Source organism: Myodes glareolus, chromosome 23, assembly GCF_982192425.1.
Source record: "Myodes glareolus chromosome 23, mMyoGla1.1, whole genome shotgun sequence".
Classification (NCBI taxonomy): domain Eukaryota; kingdom Metazoa; phylum Chordata; class Mammalia; order Rodentia; family Cricetidae; genus Myodes; species Myodes glareolus.
The window spans coordinates 26,379,555-26,392,450 of NC_142048.1; the positions used below are offsets into that span (position 1 = coordinate 26,379,555).

At 44.7% G+C, this 12,896-nt stretch overlaps 1 protein-coding gene across 1 annotated transcript in view; it reads left to right on the forward strand.

Annotated features, from left to right (window-relative positions):
• Wwc2 (WW and C2 domain containing 2) overlaps positions 1-12,896 on the forward strand; it is a 175,493-nt gene that overhangs the window by 149,127 nt on the left and 13,470 nt on the right. The window contains exons 18-21 of the mRNA XM_085680296.2: positions 438-630; positions 5,579-5,743; positions 6,833-6,925; positions 9,967-10,209. Of these exons, the coding sequence (XP_085536422.2) occupies positions 438-630; positions 5,579-5,743; positions 6,833-6,925; positions 9,967-10,209 (694 nt within the window). The remainder of the gene's footprint in view (positions 1-437; positions 631-5,578; positions 5,744-6,832; positions 6,926-9,966; positions 10,210-12,896) is intronic.

Below are 12,896 nucleotides of genomic sequence, written 5' to 3' on the forward strand. Positions count from 1 at the left end.
GTGATCCTCGTGTCTTAGCTACAAATAGCCAACTGTTACGTGATTAATTCTATAACCAACCGAGTAATGCCAAGTTAGTGAATGTCGTGTTTTTACATGCTAGAATTAAAATTTGTATGTGGTCCTTGAATATTTCTGTTGAAAATCTGGAGTCCTGGTCAAATTTCATAACTTTTAATTTAACATTAACATTGAAATTAACATTTTTGTGCCGTGTTCTGGTGATTTTACTCTGGATTCCTGGGACATACAATGAGAACTTATTTTCCTTGATCTACTTAGTTAAGAACTTTGAGCTGTCACAGCACATCTTGAATGACTTGTATGAATCTGTTACTTCTCAGGTGACGGGATAACATGCCCAGGCCCACTGCATGGAATATACCTGCCAGTTCGGAAATGACTTTTCATTTTTCTTTTGTTTTGTCTCACCATAGCTTAGCGATGCTCAGAGAGGCCTCTGATGAAACTGTGGCTGCAAAGGAGGCTGAAGTTCACTTGGCAAAGGACAGTTGCAGGGGAGGCCCAAGGGCCTGCACTAATGGGCCTGAGAAGAGTGAAGCCCAGTGTAGGAAAGAAAGCGAGCCTGCTGCAGACCCTGCTCAGCCACCAACTGGAATTCCCACCCTGGTAAATGTTCTGCTACACCCTTCTAAAACAAAACCCTGTGGACGCCACGTACTCAAGGGTGCTTGTCTTCTCTTTCGAGTACATCCTAAACCAGGATTTGGGCCCCAAAGCTGACTCTGAAAGGCTTTTATGAAAATATCACCGAGAGCGTTGAAAACACTTTACAATTTTCACATGGACTCAGAATATTAATTTTTCCTTTGTATTTGGCAGAAACAATGCTCACTACTTTATATCTCTATAAACGTTCTGTGAGTGCTTGTTAAAAGTATTGTCTGAGGCTAGAGATGCAGTTGAATTGGTCCAGTGCATACAGCCCTGGATGTGATCCCCAACACAGCTGTACCCCTGGAACTCAGCAGAGGTATAGGCAGAAGGATCATCAGCTGTATAGTGAGTTCAAGGCCAACTGAGATACACAAGGCTCCATCTTAACACAAGCAATGACAAAAACAAAACAAGTATTTTCTGGCTCAGGCATGGTGATTCCTGTGATCCCAGCCCTCATGAGTGTCAGGCCAGCCTAGGCTCCACGGCAAAACTCTGTCTCAAACAAGAATTTTTCCATTTTAGAGACATCAGAGAGCAGGGACTACTTAATGATATCAAGTTTTGAAATCTTATTTTAGTGTTAAACATGAAGTAAGAATTTGAAGTTCATCTTGGCTGGCTGGAGTGCCAGCTGAAACCTTCTCTGAACAAGAATGCTGACTTGGGTAGGCACAGGTGTGATGAGTCTTTCTCCGGCCTGCCAGCCAGCTCCCAAATAACGACATGGAGATTTCTTATTAATTATGAAAGCTCAGCCTACAGCTTAGACTTGTTCCTAGCTAGTTCTTATAACTTAAATTAACCCATATTTTTATTACTCTACATTCTACCACATGACTTTTACCTCTGTCCCATTCTGTGTGTCTGACTCATTTCTAAATGGCTGATTTCTCCCTCTTTCTTCTTCCCAGAGTTCTCTGTTTTCAGAAGTATCCCCTAACATCTTCCTGCCTAGTTATCGGCTGTTTAGCTTTTCAATTGCACCAACAACAGCAATACACTTTTTCTTTTACACCATATAACATAGGTGTAAAAGTGTAGCATTTTCCCATTTTCTTTTTTTGTTTTGTTTTGTTTGTTTGTTTGGTTTGTTTTTTGGGGGGTTGTTTGTTTGTTTGTTTGAGAAAAGGTTTCTCTGTAGCTTTGGAGTTTGTCCTGGAACTAGCTCTTGTAGACCAGACTGGCCTCGAACCCACAGAGATCTGCCTACCTCTGCCTCCCGAGTGTTGGAATTAAAGGCATGCACTGCCACTCAGTTATTTTTATTTAAATAAAAAGGAAAGGTTTTAACTCTAACATAATAAAACTATATATATTAAGAACATTTATCAGTTAAATTGCTTTCACAGTGTCCAGTTTATTTGTATTTGGCATATTTGGAGAAAATAATATATTTTCTATCTTATCTTGCTGAATTTAAAGTTTTGTACCAAACCATTTTTATCATAACTTGTATTACCATTGTAAAACTATCTTTTTAGACCTCAAAACATTTTCATAGATAAACAATTTAAGCTTTTATTTTTATTCTCTCAACCTTATACCCTTTATATCTCTTTTGTGAATTTGGTAACAAGGAAAACTGTAACTATAACTACCTCATCTTCAACTTTGTCAGAGACCCAAGAAGGGCGTAATATTACCTGAGTAATCAGGAAGCAAAAACTTTCAAAACTATGGAAATGACAGAAACAGCCGGCTGCCTGGACCGTCATCCAGGATTCCTCTGCAACATTGTGGCATCCATCTCCAGCCTACAGGCCGAGCACAGCTGACAGAATTCTCTATAAAGCAGGAATTTTGTCCTGACAGAATTCGGCAGTCACTTTCTTTTGTGTCTTGCTTGTTCAGTAGTCAAGACAAGGACAGTTTCTGCCCAAATGGCTAGCTTTGCCACATTGAAAGCAAACTCTATATGATGGCTCTTTGATCCTCGTCATCCTTTTTTGAAGTAAATTGATGCTGCCATAAGCAGACCTGTCTCACTGTCATGAAAAGCCATATGTTATGAAAACGTTTAAAATGCCATATTCTGTAGGTCTTTGAAGTGTTTGAAGACCATCTATCTATCTAAAATATATTTCTGTATGACCTTGAAAACATACCTAATATGGCCACAAATTTGACTGTTATAGATGACTAACCTGGATTTCTTAATTATCATAAATGATTTATAATAATAGCTTTTAAGGAATAGAAGTTTACATTACATTTTTAAAGAGCTACATAGGTAAAATACCTTAAATAAGAGTAGAAATCATATATATATAGTATAGCAAAATAACCTTAAATTTGTATCAATATATAAAATTCATGCCAATGTAAAATACTTGAGACCAGTGTTTATTCAAAAGTAGACTCAACAATTCACTTTTTATCCCATCGTTCTGTAGCTCCTCCATTTCCCTTCAAAAAGAGATCCCTGAACATCCATAATCCACTGAATGATTAAAAACCACCCATCCCACCTCTTGGGGATATGGGAGTTGTAGTCTCTAGAGTGCTTCCTGTTGTCTGGGGTGAGGGGAAGGCAGCATCTCTAGGGAACCCTGAGAAAATTGAGATGCTAGTCAAGTCCTAGGAGACATAGCTGTATCATTTGCTGTCCAGGCTCTGTGGAATAGGAAAAGTGCAGAGACTTTCCTGAAGTCCTGGCTGGAGTAGTCTGTGAGGCTGGACCGTCTCAGCTAGCAGGTTTGGAATTGTTCTGGATGCCAAATTTTGAGGAAACTGCAACAGAGGCATTTTGAGGTTGGAACACCTGGACTACTTGTTTTTGTTGTTGTCTGGTCCTTTTTTTTTTTCTGAAAACAAACTTTTAAAGGCAACATATCTCTGCATCAGCACAAGTATGGCATCATGGGTGGTGGGCACAGTCAGCTAAAGATGATTGTTTGATGTTTGAGCAGGTAAAACGTGTCTGTTTGAAAGGACGGCATGTAATGATCAGTCACGAGGACTCTGTAGCCAACGAGATTTATCATGGTTCACCAGCTGCTCCCATAGTAGGGGGGTCAGCATATACAACACCTGTCCTGTCGTCTTTCCTGGTTTCTTTCTTCATGTTGGTAGCCAAGACTTTCAGGTCTCCCCCTTTATTACTTTACTTTTTCTTTAAAGACTTTATTATTTTTAAACTATTTATAAATGTCTATACCCATTTTCTTTATTTTTTTAAATCACCTAAACCTATTAAACATACTGTACCTGACTTTTTTTGCCTCTGCAGCCTTCTCAAGCCAAATCTTAAACTGCTCCCACCACCTGACTCTGCTTAGCTTACGGCATGCTGGCAGCTGGCTCCACCCCCTTTATTCTGTGAGAGCCTGGCCTCATGCCAGCGGTACCCGCCCGCAATTACATTTACCTGCCCCAACACTGGAATGTTGTGTCCGCCTGAGGCAGGCATTTGTACCAGGTGTCAACTGCTCAAATGCTCAGCTATACAGCAGGGCCTTTTAAAAATAGCCACACCTCTGTACACTGAGCCTGCCTGAGAGTTCCAGGGAACTTTTTCTTTTCTTTTCCTTTCTCTTTCTTTCTTTCTTTCTTTCTTTCTTTCTTTCTTTATTTATTTATGGATCCGTGATTATGAAACAGGCAACTTGATCCTTGTTTATATATCAGATATATCAAATGCCATCATTACCAGGGCATCCCTCAACAAGATGCAGAGCCCGTGTGTCAGCAGAGGGCATGGAGAAATATCTCTCTGGAGCCTGTTTCAGGGGACAGCGTATGCTTTATTCGCATGGGCGACCTCTTAGTGGAGCCTGTGACTGTGCTTGGTTAGCACGTTACCTCAAATAGCCAGAGTCTCTATGCAGAAGTCGCATGTTAAAGACATGGAGAGTGCAGACCTGTCACATGTTAGCTACAGGCTACCAAAGCGCAGTGTGCCAGGTAGGCTGACTGGTGGGTTATGCCTGCATTTTCTGCTACAATCAAGACGTCCAGAATGGGAATGTATCCTGTCCAAGACTCAAGAGTGAAGACTCACTAAAAATAAAAGACAGAAAACTGCTTGTTCATGGAGTTGCTGTTGGGAGACACTTCTGCTTTCTCTTCAGTTGTGGTTTTGCTGGATTTCCGAAGACCCACGGGAACCACCATGACAGTCGTTGTTCATTTAGTGTGACTGCAAACTCCACATGTCTGCAATTTTATGTTACTGTTTTGTTTTCATCTATTTTTTATTTTACTGTTTTATGTCTGTGGATGCAGTGCCTGCATCTCTCTGTGCACTGTGTACGTGCAGTGCCCACAGAGACCGGAAGAGGAAGTAGGGCAGGAACTGGAGTTGCAGACAGTTGTGAGCCGCCGTGTGGATGCTGGAGAGTGAACCTTGAACCGTGCAAGAGTGGCCACCGCTCTTAACTCTGGAGCCATCTCTCCAGCCACTATATTGAATTCTTAACCATTTTTTTATCGTTATACCTTGTTCTGACAACGAGAACCAGTGTTTAAAGATGATACATCTCTCCTACTTTCGAAGTAGGAGTCCTCACATTTCCATTAGGAAAGTCTTCCTCTCCTTTCTGAAGCACGGTGCTGGAGGGCCAGCCTTGCTCACAGGCCTGGAAGAGTCTCTGCTTGAGCTATTTGCTCAACTCCCCAGAACAGTGGTTCTCAGCCTATGGGCCATGACCCCCGCCACAGGGGTCGCATATCAGAGAGCCTGCAGGTGTCACAGACTTACAGTACGATTCCTAACAGTAGCAAAATTGTAGTTATGGAGTAGCAATGAAATAATTTTATGGTTGGGGGTCCCCACCACATGAGGAACTGTATGAAAGGGTGGCAACACCAGGAAGGCTGAGAACCGCTGCCCTAGCAGAGCAGCACATGTAGGATGCGCACCTGCCCGCTCCCGCTGAATCACCAGCTTTCATTGCAGGTCGATAAGGAGACGAATACCGAGGAAGCAGTGAATAGCAATATGGCAGTCCGCCCCAAAGACCGCAGCGGCCTGAGCTCCCGACAGCATCCCTTCGTGAGAAGCAGCGTGATAGTGCGCTCACAAACCTTCTCCCCAGGCGAGAGGAGCCAGTACATCTGCAGGGTAAGGGGCAGCGCTGCCTGGAGATGCTAATGGCTACAAACGGCAGGTGTAGAATGGTCCCCGCCCACACACACACACACACACACACACACACACACACACCATACACACAATGTCTTGCTGGCTCTAATGTAATTTACTTGGCAAAGAAGTAAAGTGTAAGGATTTAGATGCTAAGAATTGTTGATCTTCTATGTTTAGAAACATAAAATGACTTAAGAAATGTATTTTGTATGTTTCATATGCATTTCTAACTATGTTAATCATGCTGAAGAGAAAATGTGAGTTGGATTCTACAACAAAGATTCTAAGACCTTGCGTCCCTGAATCAGACTCAGAGTCCACGGGTGAAAATTGTGAGATTGATGTCGGTTTCCACAAAGTCTACTTGATGAATTATTGTGAACTATAGTAAATGGCTTTAATATTACATACAGCTAGGCAGATAGTTTTAAAATTTTGAACTTATCCAGGCAATAAAGTCTTTATTGAGCGCCTTCCTAGAAACAAAGACTCCGCCCCCTTCTCATTTGAGAGAACAGCTTTGGGTTCTTGTCAATGACTCAGCATAAATAACTAAGCAGCTGCAGAAGCCCTGGGTTGCTGTTGATGGAATCAATGCCGTGGGAAACAGAAGAGCAGTGGGGGTTGGAGTAGACACAGGGCTCTGGGTGGCCTTTCTTGAAAAGGTGACCTTCAGCAGAGCCTGAGCCAGGGGGAGCTCTTAGCACTTAGCTACAAGTACAGAACTCGCTGCCTCGGCAAACCTTTACATCCAGACTTTGATACACTGCTACCAAGAGGCAGCTCTTGGGGATATTTAGGAAAATTAAGTTCAGAAAACCTAAGAATAGGGAAGAAATTATTTATGAAAGATTTTTCTAAAAATATAGCTCCATGGCTCTGTGGTTGACCAGTTCCCTAGGGTGGCCCTGGGTTTGATCCCCAGCACAGGAGTGAGGGAAAAGAAGACGTCTTTCACATCGTCTCTCTCTCCCTTCTTTGCTCTGTAACCGCTTCCCTTCTGACTACCGCTAGCTGTTGGTTATTTTGTAATTATCTTCTTTCCTTTTTATCTCTGGTTCCCAGTTAAATCGGAGTGACAGTGACAGCTCAACCTTGGCCAAAAAATCTTTGTTTGTGAGAAACTCCACGGAACGGCGCAGTTTGCGGGTTAAAAGGGTGAGTATTCCGTGGGTCAGACTTGAAGACCATAACTTCCAGAAGGGTTGGGTGTCCGCACTACCGGCTCTCAGGCTGGTGACGGAAGCCCTGGATCTTCTTCAGCTGCAGCTGGGAGTCACTTACTGAGCCGGGGAGGATGTGTTTGTCCCTGGTTTGGAACCTGTGCTGATTAAGGCTAGAGACTGGTTTGCAGTGTCTTAGGAGAAGGTGGTCATTAAGCCCCCAGTGCCGGTGGGGACTTCAGCATCTCCACCATGTCCAGCTCTTGAATGATTGTGGAAGAATGTAAAACCTGGCACCTTCCCTGATGGAGCAGATATTCCACAAGGAGTAGCTTTGTGAGGGGTTTGGGGAGACAAGGGGTGTTGTGGGATATTTTGTTCGCATTCTGACAATTAAGTTTGCTTTGAGTCAGAGGGCGGAGCTAGCCACTAGCTGACCAAAGTTAACCATAGAGGTTTTGGAGGACTGAGGACAGATAGGAGACAGGAAGTAGTAAGGCAGGGCTGAGAGAGGAACTCAGCCCTTTCGGATGGAGGAGCAGAAGACATTTTATAACTTGCAAAAACAATTATTTTTAGGGATTGGAAGTTAATATAGCTAGGACAATTCTCACTTCTTTCTACATCACCTGCCTTCCGAAGCAGCTCTTGCTTTTAGGGGATAGCAGTGTGGGGGCATTTTAACCAGAAGGGTTGAGGGCCTGAGTAGAGCCGGGTTACTCATAAACTTAAGAACCCCTCGATCTAGACAAAGGCACATTCTGAAATGTTGCTTATGTTGGGGTGTAGCTGCAGGGTGGCGTTCTGATTTAGGGATCCCAGCAGGGAAGCTGTAGAGGTCTTGAGGGTACAGAGCACCGCAAAGATTTGCCGGTATGGCTGTCACGGTGTGAGGACCCTCGGCAGTGCTGTGCTGAGCCCTCACACTGCCTCTGAGGAGCCAGCTGTGTTGAGAATGGTATAGGGAATGGACACACAGTGTAAACCATTGTAGCCTGTGAGTCCGTGCTGCTCACATCTGTGAGAGCTCACTGCTGAGCACCGATCCACTGTACACTAGTCCTCGTGGAGGCTTCATGCTCTTTTGCTGACGTGTGTGTGTGTGTGTGTGTGTGTGTGTGTGTGTGTGTGTGTGTGTAGCAGGCATATGCATACCACAGTGTATATTGAAAGTCAGGACAACTTTTGGGAGTTGGCTCCTGTCTTCCACCTCGCTGAGGCAAGGTCCCTCTTGTTCCTACTGCTTCATTGTGTACCCTAGCCTAGCTGGCCTGTGAGCGACTGAGCAATTCTGTTAGTGTCTTGTATGAATGAGACGCATGCTACCACATACAGCGTTTGCCTGGGTCATCTGTCCTATGTGCTAGCGTGTTTACCCATGAGCCATCTCCCCAGTTGTGGGTCTGACTCTGAAAGAAAGTCATGTGGTCAAGACACTTGCACATCTCGCTATTTCTTTCCTTGCTGTGCGTGTGTGGAAAAGGCAGGGACTGGGTACAGGAAACCTAGTAACAATGTTACGGAAGCCAGGATATTTAGCCATGAGATCTATGTTGGACAAAACAGAGAGGAACTAGAAGACAAAGCTATCCCAAGCTGGGCCAGGTGGTGCAGGCCTGTTATGTGACACTGTCCCTAGGAGGTGTGAATGCATGTCTACTCGTCCCTCACAGGGAACCGACAGACCCAGTGTGAATACCAACACAGCCCAACCCTTTAATCTTGAAGGGACCCGCTACAGAACAAGGCCCTTTATAATCTCAGACCCTTGGGAGGCCAACTAGAAAGATCACAGTTCAAAGACAGTATACAAAGTCAGTCTGGGACCAACCTGGGACTTAGTAAAACTGCCTTGAAATAGAAAGGGGGCTGGGGTGTAGCTTACTGGTAGGATACCTAGACTTACAAGGTCCCAAGTTCAATTCCCAAGATAATTAAAGAAAAAACAAGCATTCTAGTTTTGGTGAGGCCTCAGTCCAAGAGGCACCAAAAGGTCCCCTCCATCTCCAGACCAGAGCGCTGTGCCATGTTGTCCTCGTTCTAAATCTCAGCTCCCATCCCCACCGTTGTGAATCCAGACAGAAATTCTCCTGTGGCCCTGCTTCCATTATCCTTTCAGCCTAGTTTAAGTTCTCTTCCTTGAGTGGGTCTGACTCCTCCCCGAGTCCTCCCTCTCTCAGCTGGCTTCTGGAGGTAGGTAGGTAAGACACAAACTCTCAGTTCACCTCTGCCTGCAGCCTCATCAGAGCCAGAGACGCCATCCTTTCCCTAATGCCGCCAGCAGGCATTTACTCCTATCTACTCGGAATGATTTCTTGATAAATGGATAGATCGGCCCTAGGGAAGACAGTAATGAGAGCAGACCGCACAGTGGGGAAGTCAGGGAAGGAGCTGGAATGTAAATATCTGGACTGTAGGGCAGAGGCGATCTCCACTACGTTCTGACCAACACTCACAGCCTTGGTAACAAAGGAGCGAGCCGCAGGGGTTGTGTGTCCTGAACTAGAGAGTATATAACTATCTTGTGATGCATTTTCTTTTCATTCACCATGAACTGTGCTATCCACTTAAAATCATTTTAATTATGATCGTTTGTTTGGAGGGGTACCACCTAATGTGTGTGGGGGACAAGAGACAACTTTGAGGAGCTGTTTTCTCTGCCCACCATGTGGATCCCAGGGATAGAACCCAGGTCATCAGACTACCTAGCACCCACTTTTGAGATCTCTGTACTTTACAATGGTTCAGCTTTATTGCATGCTCAGCTACTAAAGTGGCAGGCTGGCCTCATAGCAGCCCCAGCTGCTCTCACTGGGACCCAGGCTGATGGAGTTCCCACCTCTGACTCACTGCTGTGTCCCCAGTGGAGGCAGAAACGTACAGATCTCACGGCAGTTTTGACAAGCGTCTACCCGGTGGGATACCTCTCCCAACGTCCTGTCTTTGACCAAAGCAAACCACATAGCCAGTTCTGCGTCCTGTCATGTGAGAAAGAGCAGAGGTAGGAACGGGCATCTGTTGTGTCTCCCTCCACAGGCCGTCTGCCAGCCCTCCCTCAGGAGGACTGCTCAGGAGTGCCCCGTGCGCACATCTCTGGACCTGGAGCTGGACCTGCAGGCCTCGCTGACCCGCCAGAGCCGCCTCAACGACGAGCTGCAGGCCCTACGGGACCTGAGGCAGAAGCTGGAGGAGCTGAAAGCTCAGGGAGAGACCGACCTTCCCCCAGGCGTGCTGGAGGACGAGAGATTCCAGAAGCTTCTGAAGCAAGCAGAGAAGCAGGTATGGAGTTCCGGGTCACCCCAGCAGGGGCTGGTGCAGAAGTATCCTAGGGGCGGGTACCTCGGAGGAGGGTCCCAACATGGACATCTTCCCATCCTTTTCCTAGGACCTGGGGCATGGCCACCCCACTAATGTAGTGTCCTTCCTGCCCAAATATTGCTGTGGTCGTGGTTGTCCACCCGACCCCAAGGCAGCTCTGTAGTTTCCTGACAGAAAGGGAGCAGGGCGGCATTTTGGCGTTTCAGCAAATGGTGCCCAGTGTTTGCATTTCAGCGCCATTTGCCACAGGAGCTATAAATATGCTGCTAATTTTAATGCTTCTAAATTTTCCCTTTCCTTCCTGGAAAAAAAGATTGCATTTCATTTTAATAGTACGCATCCTTTTGCCTTCACCCCAAAAACATGTCTAGAAAATAAGATAAGATGACGGAATAAAGAAATGGGGGCATCTCAGTAGGTAGCCCTGACCGCCCTGGAACTTGCTGTGTAGACCAGGCTGGCCTCAAATAGATTCACCTGCCTCTGTTGAGAGACTGATGGGATTAAAGGTATGCAGCACACACATGCTGTATTGTGGTTATTGTGGAGATTTGTTTTGGTTTTTGTTTTGAGACAGCTCCTCACTGATTTCAGGCTGATCTTTAAGAATGCCCTTAATTCCAGGACTCTGAAAGTAGAGACAGGCAGATCTCTGTGAGTTCTAATCTACGTAATGAATTCCAGGATTGCCAGGGTCACATAATGAGACCCTGTCTCAAAAATACAAACAAAATAAAAAGAGAGAACATGCGATCCCCCTGCCTCAACCTCCCAAGCACTGGCACTATAGGCATGCACCATCCCTCCTAGCAAAAATCAAATATTTTAAAGGGATTTTTTTTCTAATGTGCCGCCTAAATATTACTGAGTTTGCCTGAGTATAATACTGATTTATTCTCAGGCTTAGGATTTATATTTTATCTGTATTCATTGCTACAGATAATCTTTAAATATGACTTTCCATACAGCTGGAATGTTACAAGTGCCTGATCATTATTCTTTTAATGTGGCCCTTTGGGTGGCGTCTGAAGAGCAGCAGGGGGTGTCCACTAGAAAAGGACCCTCCCTAACAAGTTTGTTTTTGGACTGATACGCCGGGTCCCACCTGGTGGCAGTGTTGAGAAGCAGCTGAGCCACAAGGACACTAAACTCCTCAGCTGAAGACTTCCTAGCTGAAGGAGCTGTTGGAAGGTGGAGGTCAGTTGGGAGAGGGGAGTCCCGTGGGTGCCTTTGAAAAGCCTTGCTTCCAGGTGGGCCTATGCTACCCTGCACATTCCCCACAGTCGTTTCCTTCCCCCGTGCATGGGTTCAGACACAACAGAACTGTGGCAGGGTTTGGAGAAGAGATGGGTAGGGGACTTGTGGCAGAACTTTACCAGAATTTTCCAGACTCTTTGGGTGTGTGTACGCCAGGGGCTGGGATAGAGCTTCCATCAAAACCTTCTTCCCTTTCAGATGTTCTCTTAGGTGTTGCTACAGCAACAAGAAGTGGCTAAGATGCTGGTGAGGAAAGAATGGTCCAGGCAGATTTGAGATTTAAAAGATTCTTTGAATGTGTTAAGCATTATATGCCCACAATTTAGGCAAATATCTAAGGAAATTCAAGAATTAAGAAAAGAGGTTGAAAATCTTTTATATGTTAAAGAAATGACAGCAGAAATTTAAAGTCTATTCATAAAGAAAACATCAAGTCAATATATAAATTCCACCAAATTTTTAAAGAACAAATTGTCTCAATTTCACACACTCAGAGAGTGTATGCCACACTTAAATCTGTGTGGCTAAATCCCTGATTCTAAAAGAGAAGCTGTTATCAAAAAGGAGAACCACAGGCAGATTTCACTGTGGCTGTAAATGCAGAAGCCCTCACTGAAATACCAATAAACACAATCTAGTGACATATTTTACAAATACTTTCCTTTACCATATTGAACTATGGGAGGATACTTTAATATTAAAAGTTTGTTAGTACACTCACTTAACAGACGCCAGGGGAAACTGTCAGTCAGCTTGATTGGTGTAAGCAAATACAGTGGACATGGATATTTAAAAATCTAGTGAGCAGGAAGAAGACAGGATATTCCTTAACCTTGTGAGAAATGACAGAAACCAGATGTGACCCTAAACAAGACAAACAGGAAGTCATTTCTTTAAAATCATCTGTGTGAGGTGGCGCACACCTTTAATCCCAGCACTTCAGAGCAGAAGCAGATGGATCTCTGGGACGTGGAGGCCAGCCTGGGCTACAGAGTAAGACTGTCTCAGCAAACAAACAAAACTATAGAATAGCAATAACCAAAGTAAAGTGAGACAGACTGTCTTAATATTCAGTTGCTTTGAAGATACACCATGACTAACTCAACTCATAAAAGAAAATACTTAGTTGGGGACTTGCTTACAGTTTCAGAAGCTTATGCCATTGTTGCCAGTGTCAAGGAGCATGGTGGCACACAGGCCTTGTGCTGGCATAGTAGCCGAGAACTACATCCTGATCCATAGGCAGAGCGTCTGGGCCTGATATGAACTTTTGAGACCTCACAGCCCACCCCCAGTGACACACTTCCTCCAACAAGGCCACACCTCCTAATCCTTCCAATCCTTTCCAACAGTTCCGGTCCCTGATGACTAAACATGCAAATCTATGGGCC